The 25,095-nt window shown below is 46.4% G+C and overlaps 1 protein-coding gene across 2 annotated transcripts in view; it reads left to right on the top strand.

Annotated features, from left to right (window-relative positions):
• LOC130298028 (oocyte zinc finger protein XlCOF22-like) overlaps positions 1-25,095 on the top strand; it is a 100,379-nt gene that overhangs the window by 7,449 nt on the left and 67,835 nt on the right. Inside the window, exons 4-7 of one of the 2 annotated variants that reach the window (XM_056550911.1) lie at positions 10,122-10,248; positions 10,332-10,396; positions 10,563-11,229; positions 16,437-18,727. In XM_056550911.1, coding sequence (XP_056406886.1) covers positions 10,122-10,248; positions 10,332-10,396; positions 10,563-11,229; positions 16,437-17,446 — 1,869 coding nt within the window. In that variant the 3' untranslated portion in view covers positions 17,447-18,727. Of the gene's footprint in view, positions 1-10,121; positions 10,249-10,331; positions 10,397-10,562; positions 11,230-16,436; positions 18,728-25,095 lie in introns of those variants that run through there. The other variant, XM_056550910.1, reaches the window with a different exon arrangement.

The following is a 25,095-nucleotide window of genomic DNA, read 5'->3' on the forward strand; positions in this document are numbered from 1 at the left end:
GGTGATGACTGGAGAGGTGACACTGCTGGGACATTATACAGTAATGGAGGGGTCTGGTGATGACTGGAGAGGTGACACTGCTGGGACATTATACAGTAATGGAGGGGTCTGGTGATGACTGGAGAGGTGACACTGCTGGGACATTATACAGTAATGGAGGGGTCTGGTGATGACTGGAGAGGTGACACTGCTGGGACATTATACAGTAATGGAGGGGTCTGGTGATGACTGGAGAGGTGACACTGCTGGGACATTATACAGTAATGGAGGGGTCGTGTGATGACAGGAGAGGTGACACTGCTGGGACATTATACAGTAATGGAGGGGTCTGGTGATGACTGGAGAGGTGACCCTGCTGGGACATTATACAGTAATCGAGGGGTCTGGTGATGACTGGAGAGGTGACCCTGCTGGGACATTATACAGTAATGGAGGGTTCGGGTGATGACTGGAGAGGTGACACTGCTGGGACATTATACAGTAATGGAGGGGTCTGGTGATGACTGGAGAGGTGACACTGCTGGGACATTATACAGTAATGGAGGGGTCTTGTGATGACTGGAGAGGTGACCCTGCTGGGACATTATACAGTAATGGAGGGGTCTGGTGATGACTGGAGAGGTGACACTGCTGGGACATTATACAGTAATGGAGGTGTCTGGTGATGACTGGAGAGGTGACACTGCTGGGACATTATACAGTAATGGAGGAGTCTGGTGATGACTGGAGAGGTGACACTGCTGGGACATTATACAGTAATGGAGGGGTCTGGTGATGACTGGAGAGGTGACACTGCTGGGACATTATACAGTAATGGAGGGGTCTGGTGATGACTGGAGAGGTGACACTGCTGGGACATTATACAGTAATGGAGGGGTCTGGTGATGACTGGAGAGGTGACACTGCTGGGATATTATACAGTAATGGAGGGGTCTGGTGATGACTGGAGAGGTGACACTGCTGGGACATTATACAGTAATGGAGGGGTCTGGTGATGACTGGAGAGGTGACACTGCTGGGACATTATACAGTAATGGAGGGGTCTGGTGATGACTGGAGAGGTGACACTGCTGGGACATTATACAGTAATGGAGGGGTCTGGTGATGACTGGAGAGGTGACACTGCTGGGACATTATACAGTAATGGAGGGGTCTGGTGATGACTGGAGAGGTGACACTGCTGGGACATTATACAGTAATGGAGGGGTCTGGTGATGACTGGAGAGGTGACACTGCTGAGAATGCTGGGACATTATACAGTAATGGAGGGGTCTGGTGATGACTGGAGAGGTGACACTGCTGGGACATTATACAGTAATGGAGGGGTCGTGTGATGACAGGAGAGGTGACACTGCTGGGAATGCTGGGACATTATACAGTAATGGAGGGGTCTGGTGATGACTGGAGAGGTGACCCTGCTGGGACATTATACAGTAATGGAGGGGTCTGGTGATGACTGGAGAGGTGACCCTGCTGGGACATTATACAGTAATGGAGGGTTCGGGTGATGACTGGAGAGGTGACACTGCTGGGACATTATACAGTAATGGAGGGGTCTGGTGATGACTGGAGAGGTGACACTGCTGGGACATTATACAGTAATGAAGGGGTCTGGTGATGACTGGAGAGGTGACCCTGCTGGGACATTATACAGTAATGGAGGGGTCTGGTGATGACTGGAGAGGTGACACTGCTGGGACATTATACAGTAATGGAGGGGTCTGGTGATGACTGGAGAGGTGACACTGCTGGGACATTATACAGTAATGGAGGGGTCTGGTGATGACTGGAGAGGTGACACTGCTGGGAATGCTGGGACATTATACAGTAATGGAGGGGTCTGGTGATGACTGGAGAGGTGACACTGCTGGGACATTATACAGTAATGGAGGGGTCTGGTGATGACTGGAGAGGTGACACTGCTGGGACATTATACAGTAATGGAGGGGTCTGGTGATGACTGGAGAGGTGACACTGCTGGGACATTATACAGTAATGGAGGGGTCGTGTGATGACAGGAGAGGTGACACTGCTGGGACATTATACAGTAATGGAGGGGTCTGGTGATGACTGGAGAGGTGACCCTGCTGGGACATTATACAGTAATCGAGGGGTCTGGTGATGACTGGAGAGGTGACCCTGCTGGGACATTATACAGTAATGGAGGGTTCGGGTGATGACTGGAGAGGTGACACTGCTGGGACATTATACAGTAATGGAGGGGTCTGGTGATGACTGGAGAGGTGACACTGCTGGGACATTATACAGTAATGGAGGGGTCTTGTGATGACTGGAGAGGTGACACTGCTGGGATATTATACAGTAATGGAGGGGTCTGGTGATGACTGGAGAGGTGACACTGCTGGGACATTATACAGTAATGGAGGGGTCTGGTGATGACTGGAGAGGTGACACTGCTGGGACATTATACAGTAATGGAGGGGTCTGGTGATGACTGGAGAGGTGACACTGCTGGGACATTATACAGTAATGGAGGGGTCTGGTGATGACTGGAGAGGTGACACTGCTGAGAATGCTGGGACATTATACAGTAATGGAGGGGTCTGGTGATGACTGGAGAGGTGACACTGCTGGGACATTATACAGTAATGGAGGGGTCTGGTGATGACTGGAGAGATGACACTGCTGGGACATTATACAGTAATGGAGGGGTCTGGTGATGACTGGAGAGGTGACACTGCTGGGACATTATACAGTAATGGAGGGGTCTGGTGATGACTGGAGAGGTGACACTGCTGGGACATTATACAGTAATGGAGGGGTCTGGTGATGACTGGAGAGGTGACACTGCTGGGACATTATACAGTAATGGAGGGGTCTGGTGATGACTGGAGAGGTGACACTGCTGGGACATTATATAGTAATGGAGGGGTCTGGTGATGACTGGAGAGGTGACACTGCTGGGAATGCTGGGACATTATACAGCAATGGAGGGGTCTGGTGATGACTGGAGAGGTGACACTGCTGGGACATTATACAGTAATGGAGGGGTCTGGTGATGACTGGAGAGGTGACACTGCTGGGAATGCTGGGACATTATACAGTAATGGAGGGGTCTGGTGATGACTGGAGAGGTGACACTGCTGGGACATTATACAGTAATGGAGGAATCTGGTGATGACTGGAGAGGTGACACTGCTGGGACATTATACAGTAATGGAGGGGTCTGGTGATGACTGGAGAGGTGACACTGCTGGGACATTATACAGTAATGGAGGGGTCTGGTGATGACTGGAGAGATGACACTGCTGGGACATTATACAGTAATGGAGGGGTCTGGTGATGACTGGAGAGGTGACACTGCTGGGACATTATACAGTAATGGAGGGGTTTGGTGATGACTGGAGAGGTGACACTGCTGGGACATTATACAGTAATGGAGGGGTCTGGTGATGACTGGAGAGGTGACACTGCTGGGACATTATACAGTAATGGAGGGGTCTGGTGATGACTGGAGAGGTGACACTGCTGGGACATTATACAGTAATGGAGGGGTCTGGTGATGACTGGAGAGGTGACACTGCTGGGACATTATATAGTAATGGAGGGGTCTGGTGATGACTGGAGAGGTGACACTGCTGGGAATGCTGGGACATTATACAGCAATGGAGGGGTCTGGTGATGACTGGAGAGGTGACACTGCTGGGACATTATACAGTAATGGAGGGGTCTGGTGATGACTGGAGAGGTGACACTGCTGGGAATGCTGGGACATTATACAGTAATGGAGGGGTCTGGTGATGACTGGAGAGGTGACACTGCTGGGACATTATACAGTAATGGAGGAATCTGGTGATGACTGGAGAGGTGACACTGCTGGGACATTATACAGTAATGGAGGGGTCTGGTGATGACTGGAGAGGTGACACTGCTGGGACATTATACAGTAATGGAGGGGTCTGGTGATGACTGGAGAGGTGACACTGCTGGGACATTATACAGTAATGGAGGGGTCTGGTGATGACTGGAGAGGTGACACTGCTGGGACATTATACAGTAATGGAGGGGTCTGGTGATGACTGGAGAGGTGACACTGCTGAGAATGCTGGGACATTATACAGTAATGGAGGGGTCTGGTGATGACTGGAGAGGTGACCCTGCTGGGACATTATACAGTAATCGAGGGGTCTGGTGATGACTGGAGAGGTGACACTGCTGGGACATTATACAGTAATGGAGGGGTCTGGTGATGACTGGAGAGGTGACACTGCTGGGACATTATACAGTAATGGAGGGGTCTGGTGATGACTGGAGAGGTGACACTGCTGGGACATTATACAGTAATGGAGGGGTCTGGTGATGACTGGAGAGGTGACACTGCTGGGACATTATACAGTAATGGAGGGGTCTGGTGATGACTGGAGAGGTGACACTGCTGGGACATTATACAGTAATGGAGGGGTCTGGTGATGACTGGAGAGGTGACACTGCTGGGACATTATACAGTAATGGAGGGGTCTGGTGATGACTGGAGAGGTGACACTGCTGGGACATTATACAGTAATGGAGGGGTCTGGTGATGACTGGAGAGGTGACACTGCTGAGAATGCTGGGACATTATACAGTAATGGAGGGGTCTGGTGATGACTGGAGAGGTGACACTGCTGGGACATTATACAGTAATGGAGGGGTCTGGTGATGACTGGAGAGATGACACTGCTGGGACATTATACAGTAATGGAGGGGTCTGGTGATGACTGGAGAGGTGACACTGCTGGGACATTATACAGTAATGGAGGGGTCTGGTGATGACTGGAGAGGTGACACTGCTGGGACATTATACAGTAATGGAGGGGTCTGGTGATGACTGGAGAGGTGACACTGCTGGGACATTATACAGTAATGGAGGGGTCTGGTGATGACTGGAGAGGTGACACTGCTGGGACATTATATAGTAATGGAGGGGTCTGGTGATGACTGGAGAGGTGACACTGCTGGGAATGCTGGGACATTATACAGCAATGGAGGGGTCTGGTGATGACTGGAGAGGTGACACTGCTGGGACATTATACAGTAATGGAGGGGTCTGGTGATGACTGGAGAGGTGACACTGCTGGGAATGCTGGGACATTATACAGTAATGGAGGGGTCTGGTGATGACTGGAGAGGTGACACTGCTGGGACATTATACAGTAATGGAGGAATCTGGTGATGACTGGAGAGGTGACACTGCTGGGACATTATACAGTAATGGAGGGGTCTGGTGATGACTGGAGAGGTGACACTGCTGGGACATTATACAGTAATGGAGGGGTCTGGTGATGACTGGAGAGGTGACACTGCTGAGAATGCTGGGACATTATACAGTAATGGAGGAGTCTGGTGATGACTGGAGAGGTGACACTGCTGGGAATGCTGGGACATTATACAGTAATGGAGGGGTCTGGTGATGACTGGAGAGGTGACACTGCTGGGACATTATACAGTAATGGAGGGGTCTGGTGATGACTGGAGAGGTGACACTGCTGGGACATTATACAGTAATGGAGGGGTCTGGTGATGACTGGAGAGGTGACACTGCTGGGACATTATACAGTAATGGAGGGGTCTGGTGATGACTGGAGAGGTGACACTGCTGGGACATTATACAGTAATGGAGGGGTCTGGTGATGACTGGAGAGGTGACACTGCTGGGACATTATACAGTAATGGAGGGGTCTGGTGATGACTGGAGAGGTGACACTGCTGAGAATGCTGGGACATTATACAGTAATGGAGGGGTCTGGTGATGACTGGAGAGGTGACACTGCTGGGACATTATACAGTAATGGAGGGGTCTGGTGATGACTGGAGAGGTGACACTGCTGAGAATGCTGGGACATTATACAGTAATGGAGGAGTCTGGTGATGACTGGAGAGGTGACACTGCTGGGAATGCTGGGACATTATACAGTAATGGAGGGGTCTGGTGATGACTGGAGAGGTGACACTGCTGGGACATTATACAGTAATGGAGGGGTCTGGTGATGACTGGAGAGGTGACACTGCTGGGACATTATACAGTAATGGAGGGGTCTGGTGATGACTGGAGAGGTGACACTGCTGGGACATTATACAGTAATGGAGGGGTCTGGTGATGACTGGAGAGGTGACACTGCTGGGACATTATACAGTAATGGAGGGGTCTGGTGATGACTGGAGAGGTGACACTGCTGGGACATTATACAGTAATGGAGGGGTCTGGTGATGACTGGAGAGGTGACACTGCTGGGACATTATACAGTAATGGAGGGGTCTGGTGATGACTGGAGAGGTGACACTGCTGGGACATTATACAGTAATGGAGGGGTCTGGTGATGACTGGAGAGGTGACACTGCTGGGACATTATACAGTAATGGAGGGGTCTGGTGATGACTGGAGAGGTGACACTGCTGGGACATTATACAGTAATGGAGGGGTCTGGTGATGACTGGAGAGGTGACACTGCTGGGACATTATACAGTAATGGAGGGGTCTGGTGATGACTGGAGAGGTGACACTGCTGGGACATTATACAGTAATGGAGGAGTCTGGTGATGACTGGAGAGGTGACACTGCTGGGACATTATACAGTAATGGAGGGGTCTGGTGATGACTGGAGAGGTGACACTGCTGGGATATTATACAGTAATGGAGGGGTCTGGTGATGACTGGAGAGGTGACATTGCTGGGACATTATACAGTAATGGAGGGGTCTGGTGATGACTGGAGAGGTGACACTGCTGGGACATTATACAGTAATGGAGGTGTCTGGTGATGACTGGAGAGGTGACACTGCTGGGACATTATACAGTAATGGAGGGGTCTGGTGATGACTGGAGAGGTGACACTGCTGGGACATTATACAGTAATGGAGGGGTCTGGTGATGACTGGAGAGGTGACACTGCTGAGAATGCTGGGACATTATACAGTAATGGAGGGGTCTGGTGATGACTGGAGAGGTGACACTGCTGAGAATGCTGGGACATTATACAGTAATGGAGGGGTCTGGTGATGACTGGAGAGGTGACACTGCTGGGACATTATACAGTAATGGAGGGGTCGTGTGATGACAGGAGAGGTGACACTGCTGGGAATGCTGGGACATTATACAGTAATGGAGGGGTCTGGTGATGACTGGAGAGGTGACACTGCTGGGACATTATACAGTAATGGAGGGGTCGTGTGATGACAGGAGAGGTGACACTGCTGGGAATGCTGGGACATTATACAGTAATGGAGGGGTCTGGTGATGACTGGAGAGGTGACCCTGCTGGGACATTATACAGTAATCGAGGGGTCTGGTGATGACTGGAGAGGTGACCCTGCTGGGACATTATACAGTAATGGAGGGTTCGGGTGATGACTGGAGAGGTGACACTGCTGGGACATTATACAGTAATGGAGGGGTCTGGTGATGACTGGAGAGGTGACACTGCTGGGACATTATACAGTAATGGAGGGGTCTGGTGATGACTGGAGAGGTGACACTGCTGGGACATTATACAGTAATGGAGGGGTCTGGTGATGACTGGAGAGGTGACACTGCTGGGAATGCTGGGACATTATACAGTAATGGAGGGGTCTGGTGATGACTGGAGAGGTGACACTGCTGGGACATTATACAGTAATGGAGGGGTCTGGTGATGACTGGAGAGGTGACACTGCTGGGACATTATACAGTAATGGAGGGGTCTGGTGATGACTGGAGAGGTGACACTGCTGGGACATTATACAGTAATGGAGGGGTCGTGTGATGACAGGAGAGGTGACACTGCTGGGACATTATACAGTAATCGAGGGGTCTGGTGATGACTGGAGAGGTGACCCTGCTGGGACATTATACAGTAATCGAGGGGTCTGGTGATGACTGGAGAGGTGACCCTGCTGGGACATTATACAGTAATGGAGGGGTCTGGTGATGACTGGAGAGGTGACACTGCTGGGACATTATACAGTAATGGAGGGGTCTGGTGATGACTGGAGAGGTGACACTGCTGGGACATTATACAGTAATGGAGGGGTCTGGTGATGACTGGAGAGGTGACACTGCTGGGACATTATACAGTAATGGAGGGGTCTTGTGATGACTGGAGAGGTGACACTGCTGGGATATTATACAGTAATGGAGGGGTCTGGTGATGACTGGAGAGGTGACACTGCTGGGACATTATACAGTAATGGAGGGGTCTGGTGATGACTGGAGAGGTGACACTGCTGGGACATTATACAGTAATGGAGGGGTCTGGTGATGACTGGAGAGGTGACACTGCTGGGACATTATACAGTAATGGAGGGGTCTGGTGATGACTGGAGAGGTGACACTGCTGGGACATTATACAGTAATGGAGGGGTCTGGTGATGACTGGAGAGGTGACACTGCTGAGAATGCTGGGACATTATACAGTAATGGAGGGGTCTGGTGATGACTGGAGAGGTGACACTGCTGGGACATTATACAGTAATGGAGGGGTCTGGTGATGACTGGAGAGATGACACTGCTGGGACATTATACAGTAATGGAGGGGTCTGGTGATGACTGGAGAGGTGACACTGCTGGGACATTATACAGTAATGGAGGGGTCTGGTGATGACTGGAGAGGTGACACTGCTGGGACATTATACAGTAATGGAGGGGTCTGGTGATGACTGGAGAGGTGACACTGCTGGGACATTATACAGTAATGGAGGGGTCTGGTGATGACTGGAGAGGTGACACTGCTGGGACATTATACAGTAATGGAGGGGTCTGGTGATGACTGGAGAGGTGACACTGCTGGGACATTATATAGTAATGGAGGGGTCTGGTGATGACTGGAGAGGTGACACTGCTGGGAATGCTGGGACATTATACAGCAATGGAGGGGTCTGGTGATGACTGGAGAGGTGACACTGCTGGGACATTATACAGTAATGGAGGGGTCTGGTGATGACTGGAGAGGTGACACTGCTGGGAATGCTGGGACATTATACAGTAATGGAGGGGTCTGGTGATGACTGGAGAGGTGACACTGCTGGGACATTATACAGTAATGGAGGAATCTGGTGATGACTGGAGAGGTGACACTGCTGGGACATTATACAGTAATGGAGGGGTCTGGTGATGACTGGAGAGGTGACACTGCTGGGACATTATACAGTAATGGAGGGGTCTGGTGATGACTGGAGAGGTGACACTGCTGGGACATTATACAGTAATGGAGGGGTCTGGTGATGACTGGAGAGGTGACACTGCTGGGACATTATACAGTAATGGAGGGGTCTGGTGATGACTGGAGAGGTGACACTGCTGGGACATTATACAGTAATGGAGGGGTCTGGTGATGACTGGAGAGGTGACACTGCTGGGACATTATACAGTAATGGAGGGGTCTGGTGATGACTGGAGAGGTGACACTGCTGGGACATTATACAGTAATGGAGGGGTCTGGTGATGACTGGAGAGGTGACACTGCTGGGACATTATACAGTAATGGAGGGGTCTGGTGATGACTGGAGAGGTGACACTGCTGGGACATTATACAGTAATGGAGGGGTCTGGTGATGACTGGAGAGGTGACACTGCTGGGACATTATACAGTAATGGAGGGGTCTGGTGATGACTGGAGAGGTGACACTGCTGGGACATTATACAGTAATGGAGGGGTCTGGTGATGACTGGAGAGGTGACACTGCTGGGACATTATACAGTAATGGAGGGGTCTGGTGGTGACTGGAGAGGTGACACTGCTGGGACATTATACAGTAATGGAGGGGTCTGGTGATGACTGGAGAGGTGACACTGCTGGGACATTATACAGTAGTGGAGGGGTCTGGTGGTGACTGGAGAGGTGACACTGCTGGGACATTATACAGTAATGGAGGGGTCTGGTGATGACTGGAGAGGTGACACTGCTGGGACATTTAGAGTAATGGAGGGGTCTGGTGATGACTGGAGAGGTGACACTGCTGGGACATTATACAGTAATGGAGGGGTCTGGTGATGACTGGAGAGGTGACACTGCTTGGAATGCTGGGACATTATACAGTAATGGAGGGGTCTGGTGATGACTGGAGAGGTGACACTGCTGGGAATGCTGGGACATTATACAGTAACACCACTGGAGGGGTCGGGGTGATGACTGTATCATTGTGTGTCAGGTTCCTATAAGGTATCAGGACGTGGTGGTCTATTTCTCCATGGAGGAGTGGGAGTATGTAGAAGGACACAAGGATCAGTACAAGGATCAGGTCATGATGGAGGATCAGCAGCCCCTCACATCACCAGGTAATAGACATGGCTATATACACATGTCCTCTCATTATTTGTATGTAAAGAATGAAATCAGCCTCTGTATGTGTTCCCTACAGTCAGATCCAGTAAGAGAACAGCACCAGAGAGGTGTCCCCGTCCTCTTCTTCCACAGGATGATCAGGTAGATGGAGATATTCCCTATGATCTGTAGAAGGGCTGTGAATCTCCTGTGGTCAGTCCCCTCACCCTCCATGACTCCTCATCTCCTGCTCATCTATAACATCCCACGTGACTTCTCCTACTGTCTGATGACTTTTACTATATTTCTTCCACATCTTATGAATCAGGGTGAAGATCCGAACAATATTAATGCTCCAGAGACAGATGTGAGCGGTGATGAACAGTATAAGGAGGACATTCCTACAGGGAAAGATCTGAACAATATTAATGCTACAGATATGAAGGAAGAAGAAGAGACAGATGTGAGCAGTGATGAGCAGTATAAGGAGGACAATCCTACAGAGAAAGATCTTATCTATATTAATGCTACAGACATAAAGGAAGAAGAAGAGACAGATGTGAGCAGTGATGAGCAGTATAAGGAGGACATTCCAACAGGAAAAGATCTGAACAATATTAATGCTACAGATATGAAGGAAGAAGAAGAGACAGATGTAAGCGGTGATGAGCATTATAATGAGGACATTCCTACAGGGAAAGATCTGAACAATGTTAATGCTACAGACATAAAGGAAGAAGAAGAGACAGATGTGAGCGGTGATGAGCAGTATAAGGAGGACATTCCTACAGAGAAAGATTTGATCCATATTAATGCTACAGACATAAAGGAAGAAGAAGAGACAGATGTGAGCGGTGATGAGCAGTATAAGGAGGACATTCCTACAGAGAAAGATTTGATCCATATTAATGCTACAGACATAAAGGAAGAAGAAGAGACAGATGTGAGCAGTGATGAGCAGTATAAGGAGGACATTCCTACAGGTAACCGCCCAGGTGAGTAGTAACCACTAAATGCAGAGATCAGTCACAGATTCTGCTCAGTCACCGACTGTAATAATTTTTTATGGAATTTTTTTAAGTGGTACTCCGATGGAAAACTATTTTTTTTAATCAACTGGTGCTAGAAAGTTATTCAGAATTGTATATTACTATTTAAAAATCTTTAGCCCTCCAGTACTTATCAGCTCTTATCCACTCATGTCCGTGTCAGGAACTGTCCAGAGCAGGAGAGGTTCGCTATGAGGATTTTCTCCTACTCTGGACAGTTCCTGACATGGACAGAGGTGTCAGCAGAGAGCACTGTGGTCAGACAGAAAACAACTACACATCTTCCTGTGAAGCATGCAGCAGCTGATAAGTACTGGAAGAATAAAGATTTTTAAATAAAAGTAATTAAGAAACCTGTTAAACTTTTGGGGACCTGGTGATCTAAAATAAAAAAAAATTGTGGTTCCACTGGAGTACCCCTTTAAGCCCTGTGTCCTGTCAGTCTTTTCTGCTGTATATTCCTTTATTCAGTCAGAATATAAACTATAAATGATGAGAATGTGAGACGGTTGAGAATATAATAAAGGTGATTTGTTCTGATCATCTCCATCTGGTTTTGTGGTTCCTGACATTACACAAGGGCCATGAATCCGGATGATGCAGACAATCCACCAGCACCAAACATTTTCACTATAATGGATCTGCAGGATCAGAGGATTGAGCAATTGGCACTTGTAATGCAGACGCTTTAGAATCGTACGTCTCCCCTAGAGCCTCCTGTGCCTCAACCGGCAGCCACCTACCCTCCTGCTCCGGCAACTATTTCTGCTGCCATAGAAGCCATTGCCTCCTGTGGGTTTACTGGATCTGCCCCGCTTCCCCAGCATTATGGGGGCGATCCTAATGAATGTAGAGGCTCCCTGAACCAAGTGGGCATTTATCTGGAAATGGTCCCGCAGTCCTGTCCTAATGATAGAAGTAAGGTAGGATTCCTGATCTCCCTCCTTACTGATAACGCTCTATCCCGGGTGAATCCTCTTTGGAGACTGATAAACATATTATCTACGACTACAGAGACATTTCATCTCCCTGTCCGTTCTCCCTCTGCGGCAGAGCAGCTCATGTCCATGTAACAGGGGACGAGAACTGTGGCCAAGAATTCAATAGAGTTGTGTATTGTAGCAGCAGAAGTGTGCTGGGAAAAGGAAGTGCTGGTGGACACGTGCTCTAGTGGACTCTCCGATATTATACAAGATGAGATTGTGGCCTCCTGGATCATCTGAAAGGGTGAAACCAATGCAGCTCAGGACCACCCCCCTTTCCATGGAGGAGAAGGAATATATTAGGGGGGAAGGGATGTGTCTTTATTGTGGCCCTTTGCTCGGATCATACCAAACCTGGTGAGGAAACACTTGGGGTCCTGCTAGGGACAGATATTGGGTGGGCTTTCTTCATCCCCAGAGTTCCACAAAGACAAAGCTATGATTAGGATTATCCTATCATGGTATATTTCCTCTGTGATCACGCAGGTCCTCGTGGTCTCCAGTGCTGATGGGTATTTTAAGGATCATGTGTTTGTAGCCAAAAACTCTATTCCACTCCAGCTTTGGGTCCTCTGGCCATGGAAGTGATTTATAGAAGACCCTTATAGCCCCCTCACCTTATCCATGAGACAGTTCCCTTGTCTGTGGTGTTGGGGGCACTTTACCAGGAGACCCTCTAGTTCCAGGTGATTATCTCTCTGCATTATCCTGTTGTGCTCGGTTCTCTTTGTTTCCAGAGACATAATCCCCGTTTGGACTGGGTCACAGCTGAGGTTTGTCTTGGTCCCCTCAGTTTGCTTCTACCTGTATATATAGATCAGTTTGGTTGGTTTGTATCTCCTCGGTCTGTCGTATAATTGTACACGACAAAGATCTTCTCTTCCTAAAGTATACCAGGAGTACAGCAATGTGTTTGATAAGATGTAGGCGGGGGGCACTACCTCCCCACAGACCCCATGATTGTACCACTGAGCCTCAACCAGGTGCTGTACCCCCAAAGGGCCGAGTCTACCCTCTGTTTATGTCAGAGAACCAACCCATAGAGGAGTATGTTACAGACAGACTGTCCCAGGAGTTCATCCAGAAATCTAGTTGAGGCCCCTGGGATTGGTGAGTTGAGGCCCCTGGGATTGGGGAGTTGAGGCCCCTGGGATTGGGGAGTTGAGGCCCCTGGGATTGGTGAGTTGAGGCCCCTGGGATTGGTGAGTTGAGGCCCCTGGGATTGGTGAGTTGGGGCCCCTGGGATTGGTGAGTTGAGGCCCTGGGATTGGTGAGTTGAGGCCCCTGGGATTGGTGAGTTGAGGCCCCTGGGATTGGTGAGTTGAGGCCCCTGGGATTGGTGAGTTGGGGCCCCTGGGATTGGAGAGTTGGGGCCCCTGGGATTGGTGAGTTGGGGCCCCTGGGATTGGTGAGTTGGGGCCCCTGGGATTGGTGATTTGGGGCCCCTGGGATTGGTGATTTGGGGCCCCTGGGATTGGTGATTTGAGGCCCCTGGGATTGGTGAGTTGAGGCCCCTGGGATTGGTGAGTTGAGGCCCCTGGGATTGGTGAGTTGAGGCCCCTGGGATTGGTGAGTTGAGGCCTCTGGGATTGGTGAGTTGAGGCCTCTGGGATTGGTGAGTTGAGGCCCCTGGGATTGGTGAGTTGAGGCCCCTGGGATTGGTGAGTTGGGGCCCCTGGGATTGGTGAGTTGGGGCCCCTGGGATTGGTGAGTTGAGGCCCCTGGGATTGGTGAGTTGAGGCCCCTGGGATTGGTGAGTTGAGGCCCCTGGGATTGGTGAGTTGAGGCCCCTGGGATTGGTGAGTTGAGGCCCCTGGGATTGGTGAGTTGAGGCCCCTGGGATTGGTGAGTTGAGGCCCCTGGGATTGGTGAGTTGAGGCCCCTGGGATTGGTGAGTTGGGGCCCCTGGGATTGGTGAGTTGGGGCCCCTGGGATTGGTGAGTTGAGGCCCCTGGGATTGGTGAGTTGAGGCCCCTGGGATTGGTGAGTTGAGGCCCCTGGGATTGGTGAGTTGAGGCCCCTGGGATTGGTGAGTTGAGGCCCCTGGGATTGGTGAGTTGAGGCCCCTGGGATTGGTGAGTTGAGGCCCCTGGGATTGGTGAGTTGGGGCCCTGTATCAATCTCAGGGGCCTCAATCACATTACAGTCTTATCCAAAGTAACTTATAGAGAATCTGACCCCTTGTTCTCCACACTAAAGCCAATATACGGGGTTATAGTGGGGTAAACAGCTTTACAAAGAGGGGTCACTTACTCACATCCGTGTAGTATATGCAGAGTTCCGGCGCTGTAATCTTTAGCTGCATTGCTACGTTGTGAGAGATTGTTCTGTATTACAAACTGGAGAAATGTGAATTCCACGAAGGTCACAAACGTTTTCCACCCTGAAAGCTGCCGTCACCACAGCTCCCATCCTGGGTCACCACAACCCAGCTTTCCCGTTCATACGATGCGTCTGAGACAGAATAGGTGTCTCACCTTCCTACCCCAGAGAGACCATTTTATCCTTATAGCTTTATTACCAGGAATCTTTCCTCAGTGGCCATCATTTGTCCCTCAAGGAGTGGCCGCACTTGTCTGTGGGTACTACCGGACCTATTCTAATTCTTATGGAGCACAAACACTTCATTTACCTCCCTGCAGCCAAATGTTTATCTCTAGGACAGGCTAGGTGGGCTCTCTTCTTCTTCTCCCCATTTTATTAGGTGTCTCCTTTCTTCTTGGCATTAAGAACACTAACAAATTGCGCTAGATTGGTATGATTGGTCCCAAAAAAAACAAGCTCTTAACCCCTTAAGGACCAAGCATTTTTCCGTTTTGGCACTTTCGTTTTTCATCCTTACATTTTAAAAATCATAACCCTTTCAATTTTGCACCTAACAATCCATATGATTGCTTATTTATTTTTTTTAGCCACCAATTCTACTTTGTAATGACATCAGTCATTTTACCCAAAAATCTACAGCGAAACAGGAAAAAATATCATTGTACAACAAAATTGAACAAAATTGTAGATTATGGGGGCTTCAGTTTCTACACAGTAAATTTTTTGGTAAAAATTACCCCTTATCATTATTCTGTAGGTTCATACGATTAAAATGATCCCCTACTTATATAGGTTTGATTTTGTCGCACTTCTGGAAAAAATCATAACTACATGCAGGAAAATGTATACGTTTAAAATTCTCATCTTCTGACCCCTATAACTTTTTTATTTTTCCACGTACGGTGCGGTTTGAAAGATCATTTTTTGTGCCGGGATCTGAAGTTTTTATCGGTATCATATTTATTTTGATCAGACTTTTTGATTTTTATAAATTTTTTTATGGTATAAAACGTGACCAAAAATACGCTATTTTGGCTTTGGATTTTTTTTTTTACGTGTACGCCATTGACCGTGCAGTTTAATTAACAATATATTTTTATAGTTCGGACATTTACGCACGCGGTGATACCACTTATGTTTTTTATTAAAACAGTATATATATTTTTTTTATGGTAAAAGGAGGGGGGTGGTAATTAAAATTTCTATTAGGGAAGGGGTTAAATCTATTAACTTTATTATTATTATTTTTTTTACTTTTTTTATGCAGTTTTATAGCCCCCTCTAGGGGCTATAAGATTGCATACACTGTTCAATGCATTGCCATAGGAATTCATTGATCATTGTTTTCTGCGCTTGATTGCTCAAGCCTGGATTTCAGGCTTGGAGCAATCATACGCCGATCGGACAGCCGGGAAGAAGGTAAGATACCTCCCACTGTCCTCTCAGCTGTTAGGTACGCCACCATTTCACCGCGGCGGTACCGAACAGCTCCGCTAAGCTAGCCGGTATGGATTTCTCCCATTTTAGATGCCACGATCAACTAACTAGAGGGTTAATACCGAACATCAGCCCGATCAGTGATATCCGGTATTAGCCGTGGGTCCTGGTGCTGATAGCAACCAGGACCCAGCAGTCATGAAGCGCGCTCAGCTTGTGAGCGCGCTTCACAGATCGGGAGCCGGCCACGGACATAAATATGCATCCGTGGTCGCTAAGGGGTTAAACCCAGTGTAGATGGAAAAATAAAATGTTATTGCTATGAGGAAAAAATGAAAACACAAAAGCTTAAATGTCCTGTGTTGTTAAAGGGTTAATACTGATAATAAAATCTGTTATTCTCTGCAGATTCTTGTAGCAGGAGATCAGAGGAGAATCTTATATCTTCAGATTATAAAGCAGATGATGATATCACACAAGATACATATGAAGAACATTCCATTATCCCAGATACACCCTCAGCCCTTCACAGCCAAGATCTGTCATCTCATCCTTATATACAGGTCCTGTCTTCTCAGTCATCACAGGATGTTCAGCAAAATAAAGGTCATAGAAGGGGTGTTAAAGATAAAAGAGCTCAAAGAGGAAAGAAGCCATTTTCATGTTCAGAATGTGAAAAATCTTTTACTTCTAAATCACATCTTGTTCAACATAAAAGAACTCACACAGGGGAGAAGCCATTTTCATGTTCAGAATGTGAGAAATGTTTTAATACGAAATCAAATCTTATTCAACATCAAATAACTCACACAGGAGAGAAGCCATTTTCATGTTCAGAATGTGGGAAATGTTTTGCTCTGAAATCAATTATTGTTCAACATCAAAGAACTCACACAGGAGAGAAGCCATTTTCATGTTCAGAATGTGGTAAATGTTTTACTCAGCAATCAAATCTTGTTAAACATCAAAGAACTCACACAGGAGAGAAGCCATTTTCATGTTCAGAATGTGGGAAATGTTTTACTCAGCAAGCAAATCTTGTTAAACATCAAATAACTCACACAGAAGAGAAGCCATTTTCATGTTTACAATGTGGGAAATGTTTTACTCGGAAATTAAGTCTTATCGGACATCAAAGAACTCACACAGGGGAGAAGCCATTTTCATGCTCAGAATGTGGGAAATGTTTTATCCTGAAATCAATTCTTGCTGTACATCAAAGAACTCACACAGGGGATAAGCCATTTTCATGTTCCGAATGTGGGAAATGTTATACTGGGAAATCAAATCTTGTTCAACATCAAAGAACTCACATAGGGGAGAAGCCATTTTCATGTGCAGAATGTGGCAAATGTTATACTGGGAAATCAAATCTTGTTCAACATCAAAGAACTCACACAGGGGAGAAGCCATTTTAATGTGCAGAATGTGGTAAATGTTCTACTGGGAAATCAAATCTTGTTAAACATCAAAGAACTCCCACAGGGAAGAAGACATTTTTATGTTCTAAGTGTGGGAAATGTTTTACTCAGCAATCACATCTTGTTAAACATAAAAGAACTCACACATCTATATATTAACCATGTACATAGGATAGTTGACAGTAATACATACTTATATATATTTATACAATATATGCTTCATCTCCAAACTTGTTATTAATTTTTAAGAAGTTTTCTTTCTTATTATTTATTCCTATATTCATCTCCGCACACTGGACTTATAATAAATGTAATATTGTCCCTGAGGTTGTATATAGGGAATGTAACGCGTCAGTGTTGTCCCCGCCCCCTTCTCATTATGATTATAGAGACTTTAGTTCAAACCATCGGTGCAAAAAAAGTTCCCAGTTCAAAATTTGAGAAACCTGTTTAATGTCAAAATTTCTTTAAATCTGTTAGCTATTGCTCTGAGGTCAGTCAATTTCCCTCGGTGTGCCGGATCCCACAAATATGGGATGGACAAGGATTTACAATGTTTGGCCTTGAGCCTAGAGGCCAATAGCCTCCCCGCCTTATCCGAGTTCATGTCATACGAAGCCCTGAGTTTCCTTGCCCTCTTCTCATAATCTATGAATAAGAGTTCCTGTAGAGAGGTCCTCAGAGCCTTCAGCTTATCTATAGTAACAGGGGAAGGTGTCTGTTGGTTAGTAAGTTCTGCCTGCTTGATCTCAGAAAGCAAGGAGGTCATTTCAGAAAGCCAGGAGGTCATAGCTTTTTCCCGTTCCCTCTTAACTCTGGCTCCAAGTTTAATAAAGGACCCCCTAATGAAGGCCTTGTGGGCATTCCAGATTGTATGAATGCTGGAGGGGTCATTAGCATGAATGTGGAAAAACTCTTTAAAATCTCTCAATAGTGTATTGTTATGTGTAGCATGGTTAAGTAAGAATAAATTTGTGTGCCATAGGTATGTGAGAGGGAGGCGGCCCTGTTCCTTAATCGACATAGTGATGGGCGAGTGGTCTGACCATGTATTAAGTTCTATGGCTGTATCTAGTAAAACTGTTTTGTCGACTAAGAACATATCTAATCTGGCGTAACTATTGTGGGCAGAGGAGAGGTGGGAGTAGTCCCTCACTGAGGGATGCATAGCCCTCCATATATCATAGTAAGAGGATGAAGAGATAACCTCTCTAAGGTCAGACGAGTGTACATGTGATCCCGGTGCAGTCCCACTCCTTGTCAGCCACCGCATTAAAATCCCCACAAATCACCACTCTCCCCTTCCCCATCTTCTCCACCCTGCGCAACACTTTACGGATGAAACTAATTTGGCCGTGGTTAGGGGCATATAATGTGACTATGGTGTAGAGAATGTTGTTGAGATAAGCCACCACAATGAGAAAACGACCCTTCGGGTCAGCATAGGAGTCCACTAATTGAAAAGCTACAGTATTTTTAAGAGCCACCATAACACCACATACTTAGGGGCATGAGCTTGAAATATATGGGGGAAGAACCGATTTGTGAGTCTGCAGGAATCACTCACTAATGAATGCGTCTCTTGGGCACAGAGTATATCGCACCTCAACTTCTTAGCCTCCCTCCACAATGAATCCCAATTAAGCCCATTCACATTAATGGAAATAAACATCAAAACCATGATATCAGAATATAAAATGCATCAGCAATGTAGCATACCCGACATTAGCAGGTGAGGGATTCTCAAATACTAAAGGATAAGGAGATGATGGTCTACCTGAAAAGGAACAAGGTGAGAAAAGACATAACAAAAACAACATGGAATGAAACAGCAAGTCCAAAGTTTGGAAAACCTGCCACATTGAGCAGATGGTACCAAAAAGGGTAGGAGCACAGTTCACTTGCACCGAAGAGGACACTCAATCAGGTCGGCACTGCACCCGCCGAGCCCTCAAGTAGCAGATCCCACTACTTGCCAGTCCTGAGGAACATGTGCGGGAGCCCAGAAAGGCAGGGTCCTTAGGAAGGGGTAGATTCCACTTCAACAGCAATCTGGAGCCCTCTTCCAAATTACGAATAACATGCATAGTATTGTCCCTTTGAACAAGGAGGCGTACCGGGAACCCCCACTTGTACATGATGTTTTCCTCACGCAACACTGTGGTGATAGGAGCAAGAAGGTGCCTCTGTTGAAGAGTCGTAGCAGACAGGTCGGTGAACAGCAGAACATTGCGAAATTTGTCAGGAAAGGGCGGAGATTATCGAGCAGCCGCCATTAGTTCTTGTTTAACATGAAAATAGTGAATCCTTGCCAAGACATCACGCGGTACATCCTCGGATAAGTGCTTCAGTCTAGGGACCCTGTGAGCCCTGTCTATGGTCAGATCAATAGGGGTACAATGTGGGAGGACCAATTGAATAAAGTCCAGCAAATACTGTTTGAGCGCAGAATGTGGTACAGTCCCAGGAATACCTCAGAATTTAACATTATTCCGGCGTGACCAGTCTTCGACGTCGGCAATCTTTGCTTTAATAGAGGATACTTCATCTTCTAGCTTGTAATGAGCATCCACCAGTTCATTATGAGAGGGCACCAGTTCCCCCATCTTTGTCTCAACGTGCAATATCCTAGACTGCACTTCAGCCAGGTCCCGTTTCACTGGGTTCAACAAGTGTACATCACAATGAATGGAATGATGCAGGGCCACCAGCATATTCTTAAGTGTTAACTCTGTCACCGGAGCATCAGAGGAGGTCTGGTTAGCCAGGCACTCCACCACTGCATATAAGGAGTCGCTCACCTCAGTGTCAGGGGGGAGATCTTCTTCTCCCTGCAGGTGCTGTCTCTGTTTCGCCGGGCTCCCGGAGGGTAGTGTAGCTGGGAAGGATGTTCCTCCACCCAAGTGCCGCTTCGCACTGTCAGGAAAGTTCGGATCCAGGGCAGCAGGGACCAAGCCAGGCACTGGAGGTGAAGGTGCCACGGAAGCACTCCTCTACCGCCTCTCCGATTTGCTGTACACACAGTGCTGGGACGCTGGAGAGCCTGGCCCCGCCGGAGAACGTGCACCGGCGCCATCTTGAGATCCGCTCAAATCAGCCTGAATGTGGAAGTCGGTCAGCCCGGTTTTGCCTCCTGCGGGTCCTATATGACATGGCAAGTCAGTGGGTAAGACTTTCGATGAATTTGCAGGAACTGTGAGGGGTGTAAGTCGCTTAAGTCGCTAGCAGTGCACGTAGCGCTCTGATCAAGCGGCCATCTCCGGCAAGCGCCAAGCCACGCCCCCCATTTGCAAAATTTCTTAAGCAATTCCTTGGAGACTTGTTCTCCTTAGATTACTTTTAGAACCTTTTAATTAGATAATAGATTTTTACGTTTTATGCTAGACGTCAGGTTTATCTGTTACTTTTCCTATCTATTTCTAGAGTTTATTATTTAGAGTTTGTATTTCTGTATTGCGGCAATATGAATATTGTGGTGTAACGATGATTTGTTACTATCACGCAATGCTAATTTAGGAAAATATGGGTTCATTTTAAAAGAATTTGTCATATAAAAAATAATCTTAGGTTTACACCGGTGTGGTTTAACCCTAGGTTGAAGGAATTTAATGAATTTCAAGATAGTGGTTCTTGGATTAAGGTTGGGGTAAGATTAATTGAACACTTTTTTGTGAAAGGGAAAACGTGCACTTTTGTAGAATTAAAAGTAAGATGTAATATCGGTGAATCCTATAGATTCAGATATTATCAAATACAGTGCATAGTGAAAGTATTCGGCCCCCTTGAACTTTTCGACCTTTTGCCACATTTCAGGCTTCAAACATAAAGATATAAAACTTACATTTTTTGTGAAGAATCAACAATTGGGACACAATCATGAAGTGGAACGAAATTTATTGGATATTTCAAACTTTAACAAATAAATAACAGAAAAATTAGGCGTGCAAAATTATTCAGCCCCTTAAGTTAATACTTTGTAGCGCCACCTTTTGCTGCGATTACACATGTAAGTCACTTGGGGTATGTCTCTATCAGTTTTTCACATCAAGAGACTGAAATTTTTGCCCATTCCTCCTTGCAAAACAGCTGGAGCTCAGTGAGGTTGGATGGAGAGCGTTTGTGAACAGCTGGAGCTCAGTGAGGTTGGATGGAGAGCGTTTGTGAACAGCTGGAGCTTAGTGAGGTTGGATGGAGAGCGTTTGTGAACAGCTGGAGCTCAGTGAGGTTGGATGGAGAGCGTTTGTGAACAGCTGGAGCTCAGTGAGGTTGGATGGAGAGCGTTTGTGAACAACAGTTTTCAGTTCTTTCCACAGATTCTCCATTGGATTCAGGTCTGGACTTTGACTTGGCCATTCTAACACCTGGATATGCTTATTTGTGAACCATTCCTTTGTAGATTTTGCTTTATGTTTTGGATCATTGTCTTGTTGGAAGACAAATCTCCGTCCCAGTCTCAGGTCTTTTGCAGACTCCATGAGGTTTTCTTCCAGAATGGTCCTGTATTTGGCTCCATTCATCTTCCCATCAATTTTAACCATCTTCTCTGTCCCTGCTGAAGAAAAGCCCAAACCATGATGCTGCCACCACCATGTGTGACAGTGGGGATGGTGTGTTCAGGGTGATGAGCTGTGTTGCTTTTACACTAAACATAACGTTTTGCATTGTTGCCAAAAAGTTGGATTTTGGTTTTATCTGAGCAGAGCACCTTCTTCCACATGTCTGGTGTCTCCCAGGTGGCTTGTGGCAAACTTTAAACAACACTTTTCATGGATATCTTTAAGAAATGGCTTTCTTCTAGCCACTCTTCCATAAAGGGCAGATTTGTGCAGTATACGACTGATTGTTGTCCTATGGACAGAGTCTCCCACCTCGGCTGTAGATCTCTGCAGTTCATCCAGAGTGATCATGGGCCACTTGGCTGCATCTCTGATCAGTCTTCTCCTTGTATGAGCTGAAAGTAAATTTGCAATGGTCTGATACTCCTTCCATTTCAATATTATCGCTTGCACAGTGCTCCTTGGGATGTTTAAGGCTTGGGAAATCTTTTTGTATCCAAATCCGGCTTTAAACTTCTCCACAACAGTATCTCGGACCAGCCTCTCTGCACTTTAAACAGACCTCTGAGACTATCACAGTGCAGGTGCATTTATACGGAGACTTGATTACACACAGGTGGATTCTATTTATCATCATTAGTCATTTAGGTCAACATTGGATCATTCAGAGATCCTCACTGAACTTCTGGAGAGAGTTTGCTGCACTGAAAGTAAAGGGGCTGAATAATTTTGCACGCCCAATGTTTCAGTTTTTTATTTGTTTAAAAAGTTTGAAATATTCAATACATTTTGTTCCACTTCATGATTGTGTCCCACTTGTTGTTGATTCTTCACAAAAAATTACAGTTTTATATCTTAATGTTTGAAGCCTGAAATGTGGCAAAAGGTCAAAGTTCAAGGGGGCCGAATACTTTCACTATGCACTGTATATCACATGTATAAATGCACTGTAGATACAACACTTTCAGGTTGATTCACATAATATTATTGAATTTTTGGTGAATGGGTTCTATAATTAAAAAGATATGACCCAAATATACCAAAAAATATTGGTGGAAATAAACAAAGAGAATTTACATAAAGTAGAAGGGAGGTGGATAAATCAATTTCAGCGTAAAAATGAAAATTTTTGGGGTCCTGTGTTTAAGAATGTTAATAGGGTTTCAATTAATAGGGATCACAGATTTATCCAGTGGAACATTTTGTGGAAACCTCACCTGGCTCCGGTTGACTTGGTGAGATTTGGGTATAGGCTTGATGCAGAATGCCCAAGATGCCAGCTAAATGAGGCGGATTACACCCATATTATTTGGGCGTGCAGAAAAATTCAGAAATATAGGGAAAGGATATATCAATAACTTAAAAAGAGATTGGGGATAGATATAGCATTTACATTTGAGGTAGCTATTTTGGGAGATAATACGGAAATAAATAAGAATTCAGAACTTTGCTTGAAATTCCTCTTTTCTGCTAGATTATTAATTCTAAGATTGTGGCTTTCAGAGGTGGTCCCAGATATAAGGACTTGGATAAATCTAATAAATAAAGAGATATGAGTTACTGGCAAACAAAGGATCCGCTAGGGAAGGGAAAAGACTGGTGGAGACATGGGAGAAATGGACAGATTAAAACAGCATTAAAAGTTTATTAAAATCATTTTTTCTTTCCTCTTCTCTTCGGTCTCTCTTTATGTGGGGGGGGGGAGGTTGGGATGTTATGGGTTATTAACATAGAATGTAATTATTGTTATACATGATGTGATAAAAATACATTTAAATAAAAAAAAGCAATTATTTTTTACTTTTTTAAAAATCTTTTGTTAACAATAAAAGAGACATTGGGGGGAAAAAAAGTTTTCCTTTTATAACGTAGTCACCGATCCAGCGATGTCATCTCTATAATTTTACATGGGAGGTAAAGAGTCTCATATATGGCTACATGGTAACAGGACATGAGCAGATTAGACATATAAAATCACTTCTATCTTCTGGCTTCTAGGACATTCTGATCCTATAGGTGTTAGATTAGTCGGGTCTCCTACTCTACACAGGGTCCTTCCTTAGGTTATAGAGGGAAGAACAAGTTGTATTCGGCTGAAGTGCGGAGAAGAATTAACCAGGTGGCTCTATGGTTGGTTCCCAGATCTCTGAGGGGCTGAAGCCAGCTGTGCGCTCTCCGTTCAAGGAAAGGACTTGTAAGATGTCATTTGTTCATTTAAAGCTCATGGCGCCTGGAACAACATAACTGGATAACACATATTCTCTCACATTTCCATCCATAGGTCATGTTCCTCCCAGTTCCATTAAAGGGGTACTTTGGTGCTCCAGCGTTCTGAATATTTTGTCGGAGGTTGTGATCGTGACGTCACGCCACTCCCCACAATTCATGTCAATGGGAGGGGGCATGTCAGCCGTGTCACACCCCCTCTCATATACATGAATGGAGGAGGCATGGCGTGACATCATGACCACTGCTGCAGGAACCCGGTGTTTGTTTAGAACACCCGGTGCTGCGGGAGATCGCAGAGAGCCCCAGTAGCGGGACCCCCGTGATCAGACATCTTATCTCCTATCCTTTGGATAGGGGATAAGATGTCTAGCAGTGGAGTGTCCCTTTTAATGGTCTCACTTTAGGTAAATTCCCACAGTATAACTTCTAACAAACCGAACCGGTGAGCAGGAAAACCACTATTCCCTAAGTTAGTGAAGACAATGGGGAAGATTTATCAAAACCTGTGCAAAGGAAAAGTTACCCAGTTTCCCATAGCAACCAATCAGATTGCTTCTTTCATTTTGCAGAGGCCTTGTTAAAAATGAAAGAAGCAAGCTGATTGGTTGCTATGGGCAACTGGGCAACTTTTCTTCTGGACAGGTTTTAATAAATCTCCCCCAATGTCCTTCTCTTAGTGCATACAGGAATACATAGGGGATAATAGTATTATAAGTGATAGCCAGCATGGGTTTACTAAGGATAGTGAAACACGGCAGTAGTGGATCCTCAGGGCCTATGTGGAAGATTACGTGGGCCGTGCCAGGGAGCAGAGTCTAAGGTGCCGCTGACATTCACCAGAGCCCGCCACAATGGGGATGG

The sequence above is a fragment of the Hyla sarda genome (genome assembly GCF_029499605.1).
Source record: "Hyla sarda isolate aHylSar1 chromosome 1 unlocalized genomic scaffold, aHylSar1.hap1 SUPER_1_unloc_17, whole genome shotgun sequence".
NCBI classification, from domain to species: Eukaryota; Metazoa; Chordata; class Amphibia; order Anura; family Hylidae; genus Hyla; species Hyla sarda.